Below are 23808 nucleotides of genomic sequence, written 5' to 3'. Positions count from 1 at the left end.
AATATTTCTTGCTTTGTCAGATCTTCCTCTGTGATGATATAACCCATCTTGTGCTCTGTCCACAAGAGGCTTCACTTGGGAATTAAGAGGCTGTCAGTTCTGCAGGACAGCGCAGAGAAGAACGCTTTCATTTTTCACAATCCCGGAACTCTTCCTGTGAAGTGCCAACTTCTAATTAATTGGCCGGAAGGAACAAAAAAATGACACATTATTCAAGTGCTGTAATTAGAATGACACCAGGGGGAGCTGGCATTACTTTTGAGACTGGGCTGACTGACTGCCAGCTGGACTGGCTTCTACAGTATATGAAAGAATTATTCTGGAATTCTGAATGAGAGAATGGGCTGGATTTATAGCATTGCCGAGTTTCTGGCATTAAGCAAAAGTGGTGCATAGGTCGCAGGTTCAGAAAGGGAGGGGGGGAATCACATAATTAAGACTAACTGCCAATCAGTCTGCTTCATATTCTAGCCTTCTATGTCACTGCTATTTCAAGGGATAGGAAGGAACTCAATTGCCTTTAGTTATGGCAAGCTGTGGTGAGTCAAAGATGAAGCATGTGGCCTGAATAAGATGGCTAGTAGTCCAACTCCAGGTGTGCAAAAGGACAATGTAACATGAGTCCTAATGTATGGCTGCAGTGAAGCCTCAGGGAGATTTTCTCTGTATAAAAGCTAGTTCTGACATTTAATCTATTAGACATGCTGAACTTATTGTGTGCACACATGTGTTGTGTACATGAGAAGTCCAGCAAAATGCACAGAGATGCACGAGCCATTCTGTGCAGGTCTGCCTTTGCACATGGCTTGACTTCCTGTTGGGAGTTCCAGCTGCAGTGGAACAAGCCATGCTGTTTTGATTTGTCTGGTTATTTGTCCATCTAGCCCAGTATTGTCTACTCTTGACTTGCAGCAGTTCTCCAGGGTCATAGGAAAGGGGTCTTTCATGTCACCTCTACCTGGCTCTTGTTGTGGAGATGTTCCTCCTGCTGTAAGATGGAGAAGAGAGAGACATATCAGCAGGAAACCTCCAGAATTTAGTGGTGGTTTTTCAACAGCATGTAGCACCTTTGGTGTTACCCCCAGATTTGTAGGATAAGTGAATGCACACAAACTTTAATCAGCTGGTTGCCTAAAGGCAAATTTTACACAACAAAAGCAAAGTGCTAATTTCCAAACCTAAATAAAGTTTTGAACGTTTCCTGCTCTTCTCAGCTCCTGCTCCCTGACCAAACTCAGCCCATTTACCAAGTCAATACTTGCTTCTATGTGCCTTCTTGCTAGGATTTTTTAAATAATAGGTGTGCATTCTTTGGGGTATTTTATTACAGTTTGTATTTATGTTATTTTAACCCATATTTAGCCCTGGCTATGGGCCAAATTTGGTAGCTGCAAACAAACTGAGGTAGTTAGATTTTATTTTGAATTAAAAGCACAGGGTTCTGTCCCAAAGTCCTCATTTAATGAATTGAATGGAAACAAATATTTGAATTTTTAAAGAGAACTTTGCAATGGCTCGGTGTGCAGGTTTGGCTGAGCCAACTCGAAACGTTTAGGAAGTGAAGCGTTCAGTTTGGGATTCTTCTGTCTTTATTTGTGGTTTGATGCAGACACAGCCAGGAATAAATCTGCTTCCCTTGTTTCTTCCGAGACCCATAAAATAACCATTCCTGTTCACACAGCAGCTTGACTGTACCCCTGGAAGACTGAGTTGGATTCACTCCAGTGTTTGTATTTCTGCATATGTGGATATTTTGCAGAATCAACAAAATTGCCTGCTGAATTAAAACTGCAGCATTTCCCTGGGGATGTTATTTATTTATTTTCAGCCTTGTAAATTTGCGTGGATCTGCTCTGTGGCAAATATGTCTGGAGTAGATGTATACCAATCCCAGACAACTCAAGTTATCTGGGATTTCTCTTCCCTTGGTTTGCAAGCTGCTTGTCTTGTAATTCACTCTCGAGTTGGGTAGAAATATGAAAACTGGCTACTCCACACAGTCAATCTTGTGCTGTGGCTTATCCTTAGAGAAATCTCTCTGAAAGAATTAGAGTTTCACTGGCTCTTTAGGATGAATGTTTGCAGCTATCAGTTCACACGGTGGGCATATACCCTTAACATGAAAAGAACAAAGACATTATGAAGCTGAATTTATCGTAATAGATACTACGAAGGGAGTTGCTGCTGAGGAAAAGAAAAATGATTAATGCAGCTCTAAGGTTGGACAACCTTTGTTTCCTAGTCTTTTCATCTCTTTTCTTTGCAACAGAAAGCCCATTCATAGTCCCTAATACAATGAATTCAGGTTCATAATGTCTTTGTTCCTTCTGCATTAAGTGTATGCCTCCCATGTGAACTGATATGCCTCGCCTTGTATGTTATCTGCAATTAGCAGTTTAACAGAGGAGAATCCCACATTCTGAGGTCTTGGCTGTAGAGATCATAAGCATGGTGGTCTCTTGAGTGTGACCTCGAAATAGGTCCCACTGATTTAAACGACTTGACTTCTGAATAGGCATGCATAGGATTGCACTGTCAGTAAATGCCTCTATTGTTCAGTAATCCCTTTTGCCTTGCATCTCTTCCAACTTCCTGTCTGCTCCTAGATGAAACCAATCCAGCAATTCTGGATTGTTTCCCCCCTTTAACAGTTATATAAAACTCTGGTCAGCTTTAAATATCTTCCATTTACGTGGTTGCCTGGAAACTCAACCAGATGTTTATAATTGGGGGGGGGGTGTCCCCTCCCCATGTTTTTTTTCTACAGCAGAAGGGTAGCCAATGTGGTGTTCGCCACATATTGTTGTACTCCAATTAACATCAGATAGTCAGGAATGATGGGAGCTGTCATTCAATAAGCTTTAGAGCCCACCATGTTGACTTTCTCTGTTGTATATCATGATTGGGTTTGTCCCATAGTGACGGTAGTATAAAATATCTGGAGGGCACCAGGTTGGGGAAATCTGCTTTAGGAAATAAGCTATGGCAGCACATTCTGATTTATTTCTTGCTTTTAGACCATGAGTATGAAGTGAAGTCTGGAAGGGTTAGGTAGGCATTAGGTAAACTGTTTTAAAATGCCTCTGCAGGGGCCTCTCATTTTGATATTTAAAAGTAGCTGCAAGTGTTTCCTCCATTGTCTTTTCTCTTTCTTTCTTTCTTTCTTTCTTTCTTTCTTTCTTTCTTTCTTTCCCTTTCTCCCTATTAGAAATTTGACTTGAATTTGGGACTGTGGGAGATAGCTACAGTATATTCATTTCCAGTACCACCTATAGGTGTTTTAGTTTAATAATGGGTTCTTGGTATCCATGGATAGTTTTCAGAAATATAGCCACATTCTCTCCTTTGTAGCAGTTACATTTATAATGCAAACTGTTTGACTAAAGAAAGGAAAACAATGTGTGGCTAGATCAGAGGTCATTTTGAAACCTTGAGGATGGAGGCAGGTTTTTTTTTCTTCTTCACTGAGAAGAAAGCTAATTGCTGTTAGAACTGAGATGTGTTCACTTTCCCCTCCTTCCATACATATCAGAGTGAACTCAGTGTCCACATTCTGACAGAAATTGAGCCACATGGAGTCACTGAAAAACAAGATGGAGCTGTCAGCATGCTTTTTCTTGGTGTGGTGTGTGTGTGTGTGGAGCCAAGGTTGGACACCAGGAACCAGGGAATGCTAGGTATCAGTTGGAAAGCAACAATTGAAGGGAAATCTACTTAAAGCAGACCTCTTTCCCTTAGCTGGCGGGAAACCTGCTACTGGGAGAAAGGCAAACTTGAAGTGGTTCATAAGAACCTCTACAAAACTTATTCTGAGCTTGACAGAAAACGGGCCTGGGCCAAATTTTAGTTTTGTAAACAACAGCAATTAAAAGAAAGAAACCAAATTTGCAGCAAAAGTGAAGGGCGGACATCAAACATGTTATGAACAAATGTATTCTTTATTTTGATTTCTATTGGCTGAATGAAAGGTGACTCAATTTTTGTTTCTTCATAAATTTGAGCTTCTTTTGTGCATGCTAGGGAAAATTAAAAGAAGGGAGTTGTTTAGAAAGCTAATTTGCAGATCCAGTTGAAATTCAGATGGTTTGTTTCGTACACAGCATCAAACATAACATATTCCCAAAAGCCTTTTATTGTGGGAGCAGCCGATCTTTCTCAGCCAAAGAGGGCAAAATCAACATGATTATACTTGCTGCAGCCAATAGCTGAGGCATCCTTCTCATTCTCTCTCTCTCTCTCTCTCTCTCTCTCTCTCGTGTGTGTGTCTGTGTCTCAATGAACACAGTTTGAATTTGTACTGTGGGGGTGATATAAATAGTGAAACAGAAGGGTTTTCTGATATTTGTGCCTCCTGTTGCCTTTCAGGTCAGAGTGGCCTGGGAAAATCTACTCTAATCAACACCCTCTTCAAATCCAAAATCAGTCGCAAATCTGTGCAGCCAAGTCCTGAAGAGCGCATTCCCAAGACGATTGAAATCAAGTCAATCACACATGGTGAGCCTTTCCAAGAGATCATGGGGTTGCTTTTGGGGGAGATGGGGATGTTGAAGAAGAAACAGGGCCAAGAGGACTGTTCAGTTGGCTCACTAGGGTATAAAATTTCTGAAACACCTATAAGTTCCATGACCCTTTTCAGCTCTGATGCAGATGTGTATCTGAAGAGATCCCCACCCACCAACTGCATTCATCCTAGGGTGTTATTTTCTTGCCTACCTTCTTTGCATTCTGTTTCAGATATTGAAGAAAAGGGTGTTCGTATGAAACTCACTGTCATTGACACCCCTGGATTTGGAGACCACATCAACAATGAGAATTGGTGAGTAGCCATCAAACAAGAAACTCTCCAGTCCACTGCTCATGGAGAGGCTGGAAGGGAGGATAAGGGGTGGGTGGGAGGCTTTTCAGTAGACTGCATTAAGCTGGCAGTTAAGGTAGTGGGGTGTGTGTGCATGTTTGTGTGGACTCTGAGCAGCATCACTTTAACAAGGTCTGCCTTGGGTTTTAGTTGACTGGTGCAAAAAAGTTATCCTATTGGGCTGATTGTGCTTCTGGACTATGAAGTATATGGAAGGAATAATTCAATCTTGGTAAAAATAGTGGTGCCATCTTGATGCTAGAGAGAAAATATTTTATCTTTACTGGCCGCTTCCAAAGGAGATGTTCTTCCCATTGGGAAGAGAGTTAGATTACTCAGCTTTTCCCCATTTTACGAAGGCAGAAGCTGGAGGGGGAGAAATTATGCCAGGATTCTCTAGAGGGTTCTCATAACTAGCAAATATTCTAAGACAAACCTGTACAGGCTTGGAACTTTGCAAGTGCCTACTCCTGAGGATCATCTTCCTAATTAAGTTTCTCAAGGGACAGCTGTGATAGAATTATTCCTGTGATGCCTTGATGCATCACTAAACACTAAACTGTGCTCTGTGGCTTATATGGGTAGGGGAAGTATAGTTGAAAGAATGCATAATCATATTTTTAACTACTTTGTAAGTGATGTGGAGTGTCAAATGGTGTCAACCTTCAAAAGTCGAAATGGCTGAACCTTCCCAAATGCAGCTAATGCAAATCAGCTTCAGATCTCATTCCTAAACCACAATTCTGTAAGCAAACAGAGCAGAGGAAAGGGAGCAGAAGATCACAGGGAGAGATGCCTCCCTAGGAACACACAGTGTTGTTTATGTGCTGCTGCAGAACAAAGGCTCTAATGCAGAATGCACTGCCATGGATAGGAAGCGACGAGGAAATTGTGCATGCAAACCCAGGGAGTAGCTGTGCTGCATCTGAACCAAAGATAGGCTGTCTAACTGCCTGCTGATCCACTGAAGGCAATCTGTGAGAAAAGGCTAGGGAGGGAATGTGCCTCACTAGGAAACCTGCCGTACGATGATGGAAGTTGGCATGTTTGCCAGTGATCTCATGTTATTTGGGATAGCAGATCCAAAGGAGACCGCTAAGAATTCCAGACTTCTTAATTGTGTGCAAAGTAGTAACAGATGACATTCAATATTAGTAAGTACAAAGTAAGGAACATTAAAACAAGGAGTCAAAGTTATACATGTTTGGCGAAAGCCTTGGCTGCAGGGGTGAAAAAGGCAAATATGATGGGAGGAACCCAACGTCTTCTGATCATCCTGTCAGTGCAAGCTTTTCTGCTTGCTGGACAGAATAATCCCCTCCCCTCCCCTTGCACCTTGTTCTGGGGGAGGCACAGGAGGAGGAGGGAAGAAAGCCCTATTGCACTAGTAGGAGTCTTTGCATGGATCACAGGGTTAGTTGAATATTAGGAATATTCAGAGAAGGGAATGAAAATAAAATAGTAACTATGTGGTTGTGTATCTTTTCCCAGGATTGGGAAAAGTTTGTGGATTTTGAAACTATTATTTTACAGTGGAAAAGATAGCTTCTCTTGAGATGCTGAATGGTTCTTGTTTCTGTCAAAGTCTCTTTCTGATCAGGTTTTAGATTTGCTTTTTTCTTCTTACAAGTCTCCAAATGCCAACACTGATCATTCCATGGATTTCTTCCTTGACAAAGAGACATAGGCTGTTATGTGGTGGGAGATGCTTCAACCGCCTTCCAGTTCTTATGTATTTTCTTCTGAGCTCTGATATTCAGAAAATGGGCTCAAGAGCTCTCCAAGTCATGGGGAACCTGGAACACACTACCTATAACTCCTGCTCCAGGGTGATCATGGATTTCACCCAGAGCATGTAGAAGATTCCATTAAAAGTATATGGATTTGGGTCAGGTCCCTTCCAGTCCTACACTAACCCCTTCCCCATTTCGGTCCTCACATGATTGCATTAGTACTTGTTTCCATGTAAGTGCATTTACCAGCATGCAAATATTATATGTGTGTGTAGTCTGAATAATTGTGCACAGGCATAGTTTCTTTTATTTCATACATGGCATTTTCCCCTTGCACAGTTGGCAACCCATTATGAAGTTCATCAATGATCAATATGAGAAGTACCTCCAGGAAGAGCTTAATATTAACCGGAAGAAGCGGATACCAGATACCAGAGTCCACTGCTGTATATACTTCATCCCTGCCACCGGTCACTCGTACGTATCCTCCTTTTGGACTGCACCACCTCCCTGTCTCCAAGAGGAGCAGAGCAAATAAATCTCATTCCCCAGAGTCTAGATACTTACTTGTCTGCTACTGACACTTCCCCCCCTTTTTTTTTGTCTCCTTGAGATTGGTTTCTTGGTACCTTTTTCTTTATGGTGAATTTTCTCAAACAGGGGTTCCTTTTGCAGCTCATGAGTTGGAACATTCATAGGATGCAACGGTTAGAATATTGGGCTGTTTTGAGAGCCAGGTTCAAATCCTCGCTCACCTGTTTCTCAAGGTAACCTACCTCATAGGGAAAAAAGAGGGGGTACACCATCAACCAGAGCTTTCCAAACTCTGTGTCACAATATGTTAGTGTGTAGGTGTGTCGTGCAAATGCTCCCTGCGCTCCTCCCAGGGCTGGAAGGGATTTAGTTTAACCTCCAATTTGCTTGTAAAACTGAATTACTGTGTCATGAAATGGTGCATGTCTAAAAAGTGTGTCACCAACATGAAAAGTTTGGAAAGCTCTGCCATAAAACCTGGCAAACACTAACCTTTGGAGGAAGGAAGGGCAGGATAAAAAAAATAAATAAGAGATAATGAATGAAGACCAAATTCCACCAGTTGGTCCTGAGTCTTAATGTGAATAAAGAGTCTTATCTGTCCCTGGCTTCAAACAGGCCTTAAAACCCTGTTAGCACTATTTTGAGACACCCTTGTGCTCACACCCCTTTTCTGTTAGGGCTCTGCGATAGGTCTGATTCCTAGCATGTAAAGGACCTGCTCCACACACACACACCCTCACTGGGAGTCAGTGTGTAAATCTACATTTCTCTTTCCCACGTATGTAGCCACTGAAACATTAGACTGCCCGTCTAATGGCGCCCCGCAGCTTTCCTCTCGCCCTGCTGCTTGCATGGTAATTGGTGCCTAGAAGTCTGCCTCATGTATTCCCCTTCTCCCAGGAACATGTGTTTCCAATATAGGAAATGGTTTTGAAGCTATGATACACCCCATCACTGGCTTTCATGTCCCTGAAATTGCTTTTGGCTACAAGTCGTGTGATACCCCTGCTGGAGGTTAGAACTAGGTGTTCCCTTGGCAGCGGCCACAAACGGCTTGTTCTTGGGCTGTTGGTTTTCTTCACCAATGTCAAAATGGATGTCTTGGCTTTTTTATATCATTGTGTGAGTTTCTTATCGTTGTGTTTTGAGTTGAGGACACAGACCTAGGGATGGGTGAGAACGTGTTTCTGAATGAACTTGAGTTGCAGCCTAGCTGGCAGGTTATGAATGGGGGGTGGAGGTGAGGAGCAGAAAAAACCTTAGTGAGGGACAGTAAAAAAGCACATGGAGAACTCTGGATCTTCTGCTAGTTCTCAGTGCATTAGAACTTCTTTAGCATGGCGTACCATCCCACTTCAGTGGCTGCAGTTTGGTGACTGAAATTAGTTGTAACAAGGCTTTCCAATGGGAATGATAGTACATCTCACTTTCCCTTAACCAGTGTGGTGTAGTGGTTAAGAGCAGTGGATTTGTAATCTGGGGAACTGGGTTCGCATCTCCGCTCCTCCACATGCAGCTGTTGGGTGACCTTGGGCCAGTCACACTTCTTTGAAGCCTCTCAGCCCCACTCACCTCACAGAATGTTTGTTGTGGGGGAGGAAGGAAAAGGAGCATGTTAGCCGCTTTGAGACTCCTTCGGGTAGTGTGATAAAGCAGGATATCAAATCCAAACTCTCTAACCTGCCTGCATCATTATCATGGAGTACTAGTTTGGCACAGTCTGCTTGATACCCAATGTAATTCTATATTCCTGTGGGTTCAGAAGGGTGCGCTGGTAGGTGGAAGACTCAGCTTGCCTGTAGATATGTCTTCATTCTTTACAATCCTGCTTTCCCCCCCACTCCTTCCTCAACAGACCCAAGGCTGCTTCTGTTACTTTTTAGTCATACAGAGATGTGTGTTGCTTGCATGTGTGTATTTCGCTGCCAGCCTATCCACGACTGCCATGTTGTGATATCTCCACAAATATTTTCATAATTGGGGGAATTAGAAGCTTTCTTCTCTCCACCTGTACCAGGGATGGGTCTCCAATTGATGCACACCGTATGCAAAATCTATAGCTAGAATAGCTCAGGCAGTAGAGCATGAGACTCTTAATCTCAGGGTTGTAAGTTCAAGCCCCATGTGGGGTAAAAGATTCCTATACTGCAGGGGGTTGGACTAGATGACCCTCGCAGTTCCTTCCAACTCTGGGAGTCTATGAAATGCATACTTAACTTACCCTGTTAATGACAGAACTGTGGTGCAACTGGATCCTCTATTTGCTGTCAGGTTGTTCTTGGTTGGTAATGTCATAGATGCTCCCGCAAAGGGGTTGCTCATAATCTGTGAAGTTTTTTGGCAGACACCTAATGATGATTGGGCCACTTGCCATATTCCTTTAGTTTGGAGTGTGAGAAGTGCATTTTATTCGTATTAAGAGACACATGGCCGTGGTTATGCTGTATAATCCAGAACCCAGCACCAAACGCAGACTCCACTGGATCTCACACTTCAAAAACTAAAAGCTTATAACCCTCAGAGTTGTGGAGAGAAGCATGGAAATAGCTGAGCAATATCATGGAAATATTATGTGATTCATGATGATGTCCATGAAGTAGGAGGGATTTTCATGGGTCTTTCCTAGTCAGGAAACCACTGCAGGGAGAGAGGTGGTGTGGATGGCAGGTTATAGCCACAAAGGCCAGATACACAAAAGCCCCCAAACATGCCAATAAGCTCAAAATATGTCTTTGGTTTCTCCCTGTTCTAATTAAGCCACCCGTGGGTTTTGGCACCATCTCTCTGCAACGCATGCATTTTTCACACGCTGCCTGTATTAGCATATTATACATCAAACTTCAGTGCCTTTGAGACACGAGGCCATCTTGCACTGAGCACTGCTTTCTGGGATGATGGAATTTGGATTAAATTCAATTCAGCTGAAGTCTATTTTTCTTTTTTCTTTTCTTTTTTGCAATAGTCATAAATATTTATCATATACTGAAACAGGCGAGAACCGGGAAAGCTCAGAGTGGCTTTTACGAGCCTTTTGAATCCCTTGCTCCAGTCTGTAAGCCAGAGCTATTGTCCCATCTCATTACAGCCCTAGTTTGACGGATTGCCTGCCCCTATCTCAAAACCGTCTACCAGCATTTGTGAAAGCTTCTCATTTTTAGCTTGTTCTAAAGTAGAACTTTTGTGCAAATCATCTGATGATTTCCCTGTCCTCTTGTAGCTGAGCTGTGCATCTGTGTTTCATATATATCAGGATGGGCCATTCTGAACGAGCAAGACTTGAGACCAGTCTGATGTTCCCCAGGACAGTAAAACTCATTTTTAAAGGGCTGAGTTATTTTATACTGGAGTGGAGGGAAGGAGTGGCCAAGGTAGTAACATTGCAAACACTCCCCACCTTATAAATTCACCATCAGGCTCTGTTTTGACATCTGGAAAATCCAAGCCGTTGTGAATCAGGACACCTTCTTAACTCTGCAGCTCTACTGATGCTTGCTCCAGTACTCTGTATTTCTTTCTTTCTTTGTCTGTCTCTCTCCCTCTTCTCTTGCTTTGCACAGCTCACAAAGCCAAACTCTGGTTTACTGGGACTATGCAAATGCACAAGCTCCTAGAGGGGAGTTTGCAGCTGTTTTGCTCCTCTCTGGGCACATAGTTAAGCCATGCTTTCGCTTAGTGTGCCATTTGTACTGGGGCTCATTGTTAACTATGAGCTTCAACAAAGAACAAATCTTGGGTAGGGGAAATATGGAAAACTTGCCCACAAGCCAGATCAGGTTTTTATTTATTTAACAAAATTTATATACTGCTTGATGGTTAGAGAACCTAACCATCTGCTGACTTAAGTGTGTCATCCAAACTAGGCCACTGTGTGTTTGTGTTACAAGCTTCACTTCAGACTGTAGAGGCTGAGTTGACTCTGTCATTTCCTGATGTGCATGCTGATTTGAGAAACAGTACCATGATATACAGGAACTTCTTGTCATCCTCTGTGCTCATAACTTCACTAAAGGGTAAAGGGCTTGATTCTATGTCTGGAGGACAGCTTGTGTTGTGCCTTTTGGTGGATGGTGCGACATGTTTTCAGACACTGCCTCCTTCAGAGCAAAGGGATAAATGAAAACCAAAGCTGTGAGTCAGAGCTGAGTATCTAGTCTGGTGTGACACTGACTGTGAATCCATCTGCACAAATTGTATCATCACTAAAAACCATTAAAAGCATTATAAATATATAAAAAACAGTATACTCGGCATCTTGACTAAAAGCTGTGCAAAATTTAAGTGGTTTTAGCAGGTAATAAAAGAGCAAGTGACTACCTTAACCAGAACATCCTGTGTCACTGTGGTGCACCTGCACATATCTTTTAAATACAGGACTAAGTCATGTTGAATACGTGTGGACTGTTCTATCTGCACATGTGTATCAGCTTGCTTGATGAAGTGATCCCCTGTGCACTGTTCTGTGGGTTTTCCTGACCTCCCAAGGCAATTTCGGGGGGCATGCAAAGAGAAAGAGAGGGGAAAGCCCCCAGTGTGTTAAGTCAAAGCACTTGCACAGGGCTTCTGCTTATGGGGTTTGTTGGGTGAATCCCACTCATAGTTAACAACTTAGATGCTTCTGCACCATTTTTATGGGAGAGTGGCCTGTACAAGTGGCATCCCTCACCTTTTCTTCTGATGGCAGTACCACCTGCTTGGAAGATAATAGCTTTGGTAGACCCTGCCCAACCCTGCAGAACATTCTACTGTTCTACCTTCTGTGTTCGCACTCACATATCCCCTGAGTTTTCCTGCTATACAACATGCATAAATAAAAGGATGCATTGTGAGTCTTTTTCATCATGGTGATGAGGTTAGAAACAAATACTAGCAGTACTTATTTCTAGCCCACCTTTCACCCTCAGAATACTCAGGGTGCACAGGATGACATTTAGCATAAAATACAAAATCCTGTGATTAAACAACCAGCAGAATCCTATCAGGTACCTAAGGCCCATTTTAAACAGGCCAAGGTTTCTAAATTGGGTGTATCTCCTCAGCAAGCAGCCTCCTCTCTGGTATCCCACACTCGCCCTCATGTGGCAGGCTGACACTGGGACCTTCATACTCACCTGCCCGACTCTACTCTTTAAAGGCTCTCAGAATTCTCTGGCTTCTCTGCTTGTCATCCGTGTCTGTGTGTGCATGTAGAAGATGCTCAGTACTGTCATCATCTCCTTGAGCTCTTCATTCTAACATGCTCTGTTCTTCTGCTAGCGGCTGTTTCCTCCCTTGGCAAAGTGTGCCAGGCCACAAAAGATAAAAATAAAAATCTAATCAAAATTCTCATGTTCCTCTTTTCTTTTTCCTGGAGGAGGACAGGGGAATGGATCTGCCCCCCCCCCCCGCCAGGAGGCAAACTGGTAGGACTAGTAGAGGAAACAGCTTATAGCCCCTGCAGCCAGGATTTGCCCCTTTGCCCAGCTAGACCAGTGTTGATGCAAACTCAGGTTTAATTTGGTCCTGAGTACCTTGCTGAGTGCAGAGCAGAGTAATAGTGCTGTGGAGCCGTGAATCTGCTTAACTTGCTTTCAGGATTAATGCAAAAAACAAAGCACACTTTCTTTTTGTGGGTCATTGGTATGAAATGGCTACTCCCTGTAAACAGGCAGACCCAGCCAAGATATTTTGGAAAGCTGGTGGTGTGTGTGTGCGTGCACTTTTGGTCTGCTAAGCATTTGGCATTGTGTTCGTTGGCAAAAACAATCCCTAATTAGGAAGGCTTCTTTGAGCTGAAATTCTTGGGCCTTCTGTTTTTTGCTGATTCCTGCACAGTGAGGGTGCTTCACACATGTTGATTTTTCCTATTTGGATTACCACTCCCATAGACCACCCCGCACCCCCAAAAGCTCTTATGCAGTGCATGGTCAATCATAAGTGACAGATGTGCCTGTGGTGCGGGTGCACATAATACAAAGAAAACAACATATTTCTCCCATGTATCAATGATTAAAGCTACTCCATCCAACAATCCACCTCCATATTTTTCTGCAAATGAATGTGGCATGTAGCAAATTCCTAACCCATAATGCTCACAGTTTGTTTGTCCATTGCATTTATTCTTGCCACTTTGAGTGGCATACAAAGGGGTTAACCCTGTTTTTTCCTCTTAGTAACCCTGCAGAGTAGGCTGGGCTAAGAGAATGACTTGAACCTGTGACTCCACAGGCCAAGAAGCATCCATTGTGCATACACTAGCAGGATTTATAGCTGCATATAAGGTGGAGAGAAATGTAATCTGTCTTGAGACTTAGGACCAAATTAGCGAAAACACACTTCTTTTTTAAAAAAGTAAACAGCTGGTGTGAGGGGTCCCATTGGGATGGGGGGGGCTTTAACCCTTTGTCCTCAATGTAGTTCTGGTCTGGGACAACTAGTCCATCTAGCAACAATGTCTATGTCTAAAATGTTTAAATGTGTTCAGATGTAGTTTGCTATCACTTGCTCTTTGTCTGTTGCAATCGTCATATATCTGTTGGTGGCAATTGCCACAAATGCTTCCAGGAAAACCACCCTGTGATGTACGCCTCACAGACAGGCACTGTCTGGCACACCTGGTCATGAAGGCCTGCTTGATAACCAGCAGCCTAAGTGATTAACTTACAGTAACCAAATAGTGGTTCCAGCCCCCCATTTGGTTACTGTTGTCCTATTGAGAACGTAGTCATGTTAGAGGCAAGAGGATACCTGGCTGGTGGGGCAGAAGGACCAGAGCCTTCACCCACCTCCACTTCACACCCTAGATCAGCTGTTGGCCTCCTGAGTATCACACAGAGCGAATTGCTTCCTTGTGGCATTTTAGTGCTTCTAGAAAGGCCTACTGTCAGTTGGGAAGGGAAGTGGAATGTCATATGGCTCAGCATCTTTGGTCTCCTTTTTGTTTTAAGAAGTCCTTTCATCTTGCTTTTAGCCTCCGGCCGCTGGACATTGAATTCATGAGGCGCCTGAGCAAAGTGGTCAACATTGTGCCTGTCATCGCCAAAGCAGACACATTAACACTAGAGGAGAGGGACTACTTCAAGCAAAGGGTAAGAGGGATGGTGCCTTCTTTTCTGACCTTTCTGAGGATCTCTTGTCCTCTCCTGCAGCTTCCCCTGTGCAGGTCTCTGAATCCCAGTCGCTGGCTAGGAGCCCAGCACATTCCTCGGGCCGCAGCTCAGAGCAATCTTGCATGGTGAGAGGAAAGGCCTTCATTGATCTCCAAGCCATTGCACGTATTTCTCTTGGCTTGGCCTCTCTCTCTCTGTGGAGAAGGAATAAATTCAATTTCCCATTCTGATTCTTTTTCCTTCTGCAAATCTTTCTCCTGGATTTTAAAGATGGTCCAGGCCTGCTGTCCAAATGGCTACAGAAGTGTACCATCAACCCCCTGCTTTTTCCACCTAACTCTGCAACATATGCCCAGCCATGTGACTAATAACTTAAGAGGTGTATATGCTCCTCTCACCCTGCTCTGGCTACCTATCGTTCTATCTTCCACTGCTACCTTTTGACCCAGTAACTGGAAATTAACTGCTGGATTTCTCCTTGTACAGTCGTACCTTGGATCTCAAACACCTTGGCTCCCAAACAAATCGGCTCCCAAACGATCAAAATCCGGAAGTGAGTGTTCCAGTTTTCAAACAATATTTGGAAGCTGAACGTTTGGCGCCGCTTCCGATTGGCTGCAGGAGCTTCCTGCAGCCAATCAGAAGCCATGCTTTGGTTTCCAAATGTTTTGGAAGTCGAACAGACCTCTGGAACGGATTCTGTTCGACTTCCAAAGTACGACTGTAGTAGGAAATTGAGGGCATGGGTCAATTTCCAACCATTGTTGCCCTTGGAGCAAGAGCAGCAGTAAAACATCAGTTTGTGAAGCTGCATTAAGCAGCATGGATCAAGGAGATGTACCAAAAATGTCACCCTCAAACTTTAATGCTCCTTAGAACTGCACTACACTTAGTATTTAATATTGTATCTCCACCTTCTCCAACCTGGTGTCATTTAATCAAGAGCTGTACACTGCAGGGTATATGCAAGATCCTGGACTCTGCTTTTCATACAGAACAGGGACTGGAGAGCTTGACGCTCTGCAGATGCTGTTGGACTCCAAACTCCCACAAGTCCATGTCAGCATGGCCAGTGGGGCTTGGAGTTGGAAGGGCACAGGTTGGGAAAAGCCAATTTATCTAGTTGTTGTTTATTTACGATAAGGAAGGAACCCTTCCTTGGAACCCAAGGCGCTGTCCATCAGTTTCCCAAGTCTTTTCCCAGATGCTGATCAGAACTCAGGCACCCTTACCGTTGGTAAGGTTTCTACATCATGGGCCTCAAACCATGGCATCAGTTGGCTTGATGAAGAACATGGCCACATACTGCAATTCCCATCTGCTCCAGTTTGAGGACTCCACTGTTGGAGCAGTGTGCCTCTGAATATCAGATGCTGTAAAGTGGGCTCAGGTCCATCTTCCTGGCTTCCTATGGGCATCTGGGCATCCACTGTGAGATTGGGGTGCTAGAGTAGGTGGGCCAGTGGCCTGATCCAGCAATGGTGTATTTACATTCTTATGATAGCTTTTTCAATAAAGGTATTTTATTAGCATTTCTGACTAACCACAGGCTTCTTCTGTTCCCTGCATTGTTGTTCCCACAGATCACAGCAGATCTCCTTGCCAATGGCATTGATGTCTACCCACAGAAGCAGTTTGATGAGGACTCTGAAGACCGACTAATAAATGAGAAATTTAGAGTAAGTGAGCGGGTCCTTCCTTGACTTGTTTAGCATTTGCTCGAAGGCAAACAGAACCTAAAGCATCCTTCTCAATGGTCATTTGTCAAGGAAAAGAATACTTAAGTGAAAAGTCAGTTTTGCCTGTGAAATTCTCAAAATCGCTCATCTCTCATGAGACAGTGTCCTGGAGAGGCTTCCCTAGGTTGGCTGGGTGACCCTCTTAACCTGTTTCACTGGCTCAGAAGAGCTAAAGTGGATGTTGGAACTCTCTGAAATAAAGGAGTATGTGGTGGTGATAGTGGTGGTGGGGGTAACAGGAATTAACACATTTCCGACTTAATGAAGAAGGGTTGGATTTCATGAGCCCCAATTTCTGACACTTTGCAATTTAACTGTAGGAAATGATTCCGTTTGCTGTGGTGGGCAGTGACCAGGAATACCAGATAAATGGAAGGCGAATTCTGGGAAGGAAAACGAAGTGGGGCACAATTGAAGGTAAGAGCTCTTTCTCCTGTCTCTTGCTTCCTAGTAACTTTAAACTGTTAAGACTGCCAAAGAAACACCTTAGAGGCCCCTCCATTCTCCTGGGCTGTACAGAGCCCCACTGATCTGCCCCAGGGACAATCTATGACAGTACTATCCACCTTGGAGGCCCCTGGGGACACCTAACTTTCCCAGGATCCATTCGCTAAGAAATTTGAGGGAGCAGGACTCAGGGTTTGTTTGTTTTTAAAATAAAAAAGTTAAAATAGGATTTAAAAGTATGGTCAAGATGAGGACCGCACGGGATCAGATGCTCTTGCTTGCCAGCTGGCAAGCTGGAACATCTGACCCCGCACAATGCTGCTCCTTTGTGAGCAGCTTCCCTGCACATGAGGGAAACAAGCTGCTTGTGGAGGAGCAAGAGCCAGCACCCTGTAGCACTGGTTTCTCCCACCACATGCAAGCTGGCAAGTGGGACTATTTGATCCTGTGCAGTGTTGCGCCTTTGCAAGTGGCTTCACTTCATGCAAGTGAAGTTGCTCTGCTCACGAAGAAGTAGCGAATGGCACCGCTCAGGGTTGGTGCAGAAAAGCTGCTTCCAAAGCAGTGGCTGCACCCCCCATAGGATTGATGCCTCTATTCAGCTGGGCAGAGGCATTGATCCTGCAAAGTCATCAGGCGCCTGCAAAGACGCAGCCACTGGTAGGGTAGGTCTCAGCCTTTTCCTACAGTTTTCCTGCCCTACCTGCCTTTTCTTCCTGCCTGATACCCCACCCCTGACAGCCAAGGGCCATCAAACCTGCCTCACTGCAATCTGTGGCTTGGGCGTTGGCCAAATGGTGCACAGCTCTACTGCCTCGCGACTGTGGCCTCCCCTGTAACTAAGACTAAGTGCATGCAAACTAAATAAGCAACATTGCCTCCCTATTTTATCCCTGCTTCTGCTTCTCTCTCTTTTTCCTTTGTGGTGCCCCTGTGTTGAGTTTTAGGCTGTAAACTTCTTGGACCAACCCTGTGTACTGATGATGCCATATAAATACTAAGGATTTAATTCATACTAAATATAGGATCTTAATACAACTGAAATCTGGGAGAGTATATTTGGAAGGCAGGAGATATTTGTTTATTATGAAAGCCACTTTGAGAGAGCTTTACTCTTAAATATTTGAAATGAAATGAAAGTCATGGACCTTAGGCCAGGCTGCTGAGAAAAGCCCCTTTAACTGTTAGATTTGGGTGGGGAATTAGTAAACTGCGCAAGCGCACCGTATGATGAAAACCACAAGTCCAGAGCCTTGTGAGCCTGCTTTGCCCTAGACCATGTAGATTATTAAACATGGGCAGAGTCAGTTACAGATACTCAGGTACTTTTTGGAATATGCAAGAGTATCTCATATACTTCAGTTACTACAGCTACTCTTGACTACTCCACAGGCTTTTCATGGGGTGTCTGAATGGCGCTCATAGATCACCACAGTTTGAGAAACGTGTGATTTCCTACTGGAAATGTTTGTGTGTTCCCTCAAAATTGCCTCTACCATGTCAACTGCAACATCAAATGATTCCCCTCCCCTGTGTTACTCCTTTTGTGCATCTAGCGGCACAAGCTACACTTGTTTTGTTGCCACCTTTTTATTACTGTGGGTTTCTCTGATTTGTGATTCTTTGGCTCCTTGGTTAGAAACATTTTTCTCAAAGCAAGAGTTCTCTGAAAAGAAAGGCCTTCATTTTAAGCCTTCTGGTTCCCCCCTGTGGCCAATCCTTGGTAACTCATGGAATCAGTGAGCCCATCACAAAGCAGGGTCTTCTTGAACTCATGACACTTGCCTTGTTGCCTATATATAAATGATTGAGAGTGGGGACACTCTACATACACTCTGTAAAGAGAGAGTCCCAAGGCAACACTGTTTAGACACTGTGAAGAACTTGTCCTGTTCCTCAAAACCAGGGGGTGAGGAACCGGTTGTCTTCCAGATGTTGTTAGACACCCAACTCCCATAACCCCTGACATTTGGCCATGCTGGCAGGGGCTAATGAGAGCTGGGAGCCCAACAACATCTAGAGGGCACAGCTAGCCCTGTTCTAACCTATGCTAGATCTTCAAGGGCCACTATTGAGAATTTAAACTATGCTTCAGACACTTGCAAGTTCTTTGGGTATTGATGTGGTTTGTGAATCTGAAGTCTAGTGTGTATTGATTTTGTGCTCATATCAAGTATTGTATCCTTCTTTTACAGTTGAGAATACAACGCATTGTGAGTTCGCATACTTGCGGGATCTCTTGATCAGGTTGGTAACAGTTTCAAGGGAGAACGGGGAGGGGGGGTGTTAATTCAAGATTCCTTAATTTTGTTTCTGCGATTTAAGAGTAGAGTATGTACAACTTTGTTGTGTGTGTGTGTGTGTGTGTGTACACACACACACACACACACACACGTATTTCCACACATGCACATGTGTGTAATATCTATTTATCTGAAGTAGCATCACAGCCAATGCATCCTGGATGCTACCACCCCACAGCTAGTACTGCTGCTAGTAACTCATTTATTTATTTGTAAATAAAAGTATTTTTGCACCACCATATCATAAAATATCAGGGCAGTTTATACAATGTTTAAACATAAAACTCCAATAAAAACAATACAGGTAAGCATTAAAGTGACTGGCTAATAATAAAAAAAACCCCACCTAAACAGCTGTAAAAGCTTGTCAGCATAAAAAGGTCATCAATGGATGCCTGAAAAAAGCGAGTCCGTCTGCCAAATCTCTGTTGGAAAAGTGTTCCAGCAATACTATGTGCCCAACTCCTGGTTGAGGCCAGTTGTCCCTCTGTAACCTAGGAGGCAACTAGCAGTGATGATCTCAGTGAACCAGTTGGGATATGAGGGCTCAGGCGGTTATTAAGGTATCCTGGTCTATTATACTTACTTCCCATGGCAGCACTCAGCTGTTATAGGAATCTGACAAAGGGTCAATCTACCCCAGTGCTATCCATTCTAACTAGCAGCATAGTTTCACGCAGGGGTCTGCCAAAGTTACTGAAGATGTCAAGAACAGCATCTCAGATTTTGCATTTGCAAGGCACTGCTTTTACAGCCCTTCTCCGTTACATTCCTGTGTCAAGCTGTTGTTGATTTTATTTCCAACATCAGAAAGATCTCTTTTTAATCCTCTCTCCTCCTTCCTGTAGGACACACATGCAAAACATCAAGGACATTACCAGCAGCATCCATTTTGAAGCCTACAGAGTCAAACGCTTGAATGAAGGCCAGAATATGCTCTCCAATGGCGTAGCTGACAAAGAGGAGTTGGTGGCCAATGAAATGTAACACTCCATGCCTAAGCAAGGACCCAGCCTGTTCTCTTCCTCTCCCCCTCCCGCCCCACACTTTTCTTTTCGTTAAAAAAAACAAAACCCAAGAAAAACCCCATATAAACTCTATGCCACTGTTGTTTTCCCCTCTCTGCCAACAGTACCCAAGCTGCTGACATTAACTGACCAAATAACAGTACTTTTCTGTAATAAATGTAGTGTCTTTCTCTTTTCTAGTGTCTGTGATGTGAAACATCTATTCTGTTCTTCTGTGTAGGCTGTAGTTACTGATCCCTAGGGAGGGGATGAGGTTGAGAGGGAACCTCAACAGGATATGCATTGGTTTGATGATTTACTTTAGTTGTGGCCTCCTTGCCATAGATAGGTCCTTTACTGTGATAGGTGAGTGTCCCTTTCTTGAAACTCTGGGGGAGCTCCTACTAAGGCTGAGACGGACCTTGTTAGAAAGCACAGACTGACCCCCCCTCCCCTGTCCCCTTTGGTCAATTGGGAGGTGAACTGTAAGTTTCATAGACAGCTGCCCTAGTGTTGAAGTTGAATGTGATACCTTGTGTTGTGCCATGAGTTGAAGCTATTAAGTTATGGGGCACAGGGCTGTGTCAAAGAGAGAAGAAGGTGCCGCACATTCCATATCCTATCCATGCAGTTTCACCTCCAGTTAAAGCAACAAAAGTTGCAATCCTGACCAGGTGAGGTTGATCTGGATGAGGAAGCTTTCATTAGCAACTTGCTTGATACAGGCCTGGTGAGGCACTGATGGATGCTAGGTCAGACATGCCACCAAAGCATCTCTCCCCCCCCCCCCATATGAAAGTGAGAGAGAAAAGAGGTGTTCCTGTCTGCCTTCTTTGTTTCAGTGGTTCAAGTCTATGGTAATCTTCCTCTTGAGCCACTTGATTTCCTAGTGCCAAAGGTTTATTGTTCTGTAAACCAGAGTGGGAAGGGGGAAAGCATTGTGTGTTTGTTTTTAGTGTGTGTGTGTGTGTACGTGTGTTTGTGTTCCTCTCTCTTTTGTATCTTATCTCCACCCATTTCAAGTGAAGATTTTCATGACCTAGATAAACGTTTTTTAACGTGAGGGTAGAGTGAATGGAGTATTAGCAGAAGGCACAATTCCACCCAGCACTATGCACATCTTACTCCCTGCATGTCTGATCTATATTCCCTTTCCTTTTTTAAAAAAAGCCAGCAATAATAGGGAGCCAGCTTGCTCAGTGGAGAAAAGGAGGTGGTCTACTATGGGATCAAATGTAAGTCACCTTGATTCTTAGGACATTCCTCTCCTCCCCAATCCCCCTGTCCCTTTAATCTCAGCTGAAAAGAGTTCAATCCTCCGAGCTCTTGTTTTAACCATTATTTAAAATGTTAGAGAGGCTATGGGGTGTGTGTCTTCCTGGCTGTTTCTCATTGTGCAGCTTTGTGTGTGTATAACTTTTCTAACTATCTGTGGCTAAAATTCCTTAGGTCTGCACATATAGATGTGCCATGCATGCAAAAAGGGATAGGGAACCTGTAACCCTGAAGATGCTGTTGCTCAAACCCCAGCTCCCATCATCCCTGAGCAATGGCCAAGCAACAACATATGCTGAGCCCCGGGATCTTGCATGCATTCTGCAGTAATGCATGGCCCTTGGTTAAGCACACAGCTTAATCTAAGATTGTCAATTTACACGATAAAATTTTCCAGATAATCTCTGTGCTTGAGGGCGGTTGTGAGGTAGGGACCATGTGGAAGCTATTTGCCCCATCAGCTGGTCCGAATACTTGAGGTCCTATGCCTACTTTCCATGTCACATTTTAATATTGAATCAGAGTTGTGCCAGTTGCTCAAAGGGTTCTTTTTAACATTGATTTCATTCAAATACTTTAGTCAGTCTTAACTCTAGTGGTCAGGCGACTAAACTCTGACAAACCCAGAAGTTGGTTCATTTGTGCAACTTCTGGATTTGTCAGAGGAAACATCTCTTTACAGAGAAAGGGGGAAAGAACTGCTTGCTAAACACTTACCCAGATTTCACACACTTACCCAGCAGTCACAGCTTTCTCTTCCTCAGACAGCAAATCTTAAGTAGCCAGCTCTATAGAATCACCTCCACTTGTGCCATGTGCAGAAGACTCTCATCACAGCTCCTTTTCCAAAGTGGAAAGCTCTGAGCCATGCTGCCCTCTTGTGGAGCTGCAAAGAACAGAACGGGCATGCTGATTCCTGGCTTTCAGAAAAGGCAAATGATAAGTTTTCATCTTGCTCTCACTGGCACTGATGTAGCCCACTCTCAGCATGCCTAAGGGGAATGCTTCACACTTTAACACACAGCACACAGGGATCTCAGCCAGTGGCCACTTTGTCTTGCATGTCCTTAGGATGCAAGCCTACAAACTGACTCTAACCAAGACTTCTCATGAGCTTACTTGCTGCTTCCACAGTGTTCCCTGACAAGTGCTTTCCTTTATGACTCAAAAACTGTGTCAGGCATTTAGTTCACTTGTTTTGCCACTCATGGCCCTCAATGGATGCATCTGCACATATTCTTTGCTCAGAGGCACTCATACGTTGTTATTGTTTTTGTGTTGCAAGTTAAATCTAAGCCTGCCATGTTAACTTTTTGTGTTGTGCCTCCCAAACGTAAAAAATGAATAAACGGAGGACTCTTTACTGAGCTGTGTTAAGCTGAGGAAAATTATTTTTTTTACTTGCTGACTTGCTATATTTTAGCAAAATAAAAATTGTATTAACTAAAAATATATATATTTCAAGTGTTTAAGACTATGAAAAGGGTAATAGAGAATGTCTCTTGGTTTTTTTAGATGCACTTCAGCAACATAAAAATTAAAATGCATTGTATCTTGTTTGCCAGTATCTCAGCCAGCGAAAGCAAGACAAAAATGGCTTTCTCCTTTTATATTGTACTTTGGGGCGGGGGGAGGTTTTACCGAATGAAACCAAAAAAATAAATCATCCAAATCTATTAAAAAACGGCCTTTTTGAGGATTGTATGCATTATGACAAATTTAGTTCTGTTTTGTATAAATAATAGTGTTTAATATGTATTTCCCAAAAATAAATGTTTCAAATGGAAAATGTCAGAAGGATTATTGTTGTCTTCGGGGCCAAAAGGTATATTTTGTGTAAGCTTTAGCTGGGAACTACGCTTTTGCCCAACTGCTCTCCCAGCTTCTAAAGGTTCTTTTGCAAATGGACCAAAAGATGCAACAAAAATGGGATGGTGAGAAAGATAGTAACTTATTTTGCAGAGATGCTTGAGTGTCTCTCCCCCTGCCCCCATCTTCAGTGCAGAAGCAGTACGGAAGATTGCCGTTCCTGAACTGACATTTTCAGGAATGGAATCTGACGGAATTGAGGCAAATAGTGGTGATGCAAGTTAAAAAGTAACCACTCACTCTACCACTTGATTGTAAAACAACAACACCCCAAAACCTTTAGGTGGTTTACAACATATGCAGATGAGGTCTTACCAACTGATCCTGGGAAAGGGATCTTGGGGTGGTAGTGGTGGTGAATAGTTCCATTAAAGGGTTGACCCAGTTCATGGCAGCTGTGAAAAAAACACAAATGCCATATTAAGGATTATTACAAAAAGGATCAAAAATATAACTCCATTATTGTAATGACTTATTAATTACAAACATAGCACAGATATTGGTCAAGAAGAAAACACACAACACAATAAAATATGTTAAGCATACTATTGAATGTAAAATATTAAAAACAATGAGAATTATAAAATAATTAACATTGTAAAAAAACAAGGTAGGGTGTTAAAATTAAGACAAACTTGGCATACCGTGTGCATTTCTAGTCACCTTGCCTCAAAAACGATACCATAGAATTGGAAAAGTTGCAGAAAAAGGCAACCTAAATTATCAAGATACTGAAGAAACTTCCATATGTGGAAAGGTTTTCAGCAGTTGGGGCTTTTCAGGTTAGAAAAATGGTGAGAGGAGGGACATGATAGAGGTGTATTAAATGAAACAAGGTATGGAATAAGTGGACAGAGAGGTTTTTCTCCCTTTCTCATACTTTTAGAGCCTGTGTTCAGTTGGCTCTACCACCTTCAGCCACAGCCCAAAAATAAATCTACCAAACTGGGCATCGCCA

General features: G+C 43.3%; 1 protein-coding gene across 8 annotated transcripts in view; it reads left to right on the top strand.

Annotated features, from left to right (window-relative positions):
- Positions 1-22770, top strand: part of SEPTIN9 (septin 9) — a 215326-nt gene extending 192556 nt beyond the window's left edge. For all 8 annotated transcript variants that reach the window (XM_083725859.1, XM_083725862.1, XM_083725861.1 and 5 more), the window contains 8 exons: positions 4366-4494; positions 4735-4816; positions 6928-7065; positions 14072-14189; positions 15794-15889; positions 16270-16366; positions 18592-18643; positions 19548-22770. In XM_083725859.1, coding sequence (XP_083581985.1) covers positions 4366-4494; positions 4735-4816; positions 6928-7065; positions 14072-14189; positions 15794-15889; positions 16270-16366; positions 18592-18643; positions 19548-19686 — 851 coding nt within the window. In that variant the 3' untranslated portion in view covers positions 19687-22770. The remainder of the gene's footprint in view (positions 1-4365; positions 4495-4734; positions 4817-6927; positions 7066-14071; positions 14190-15793; positions 15890-16269; positions 16367-18591; positions 18644-19547) is intronic.
- The last annotated feature ends 1038 nt before the right edge of the window (positions 22771-23808 follow it).

The sequence above is a fragment of the Podarcis gaigeae genome, assembly GCF_964106915.1.
Source record: "Podarcis gaigeae genome assembly, chromosome: 2".
In the NCBI taxonomy this organism is placed as follows: domain Eukaryota; kingdom Metazoa; phylum Chordata; class Lepidosauria; order Squamata; family Lacertidae; genus Podarcis; species Podarcis gaigeae.
Note: the sequence above shows the minus strand (reverse complement) of the source record. Positions and strands in the feature narration are given on the sequence as shown.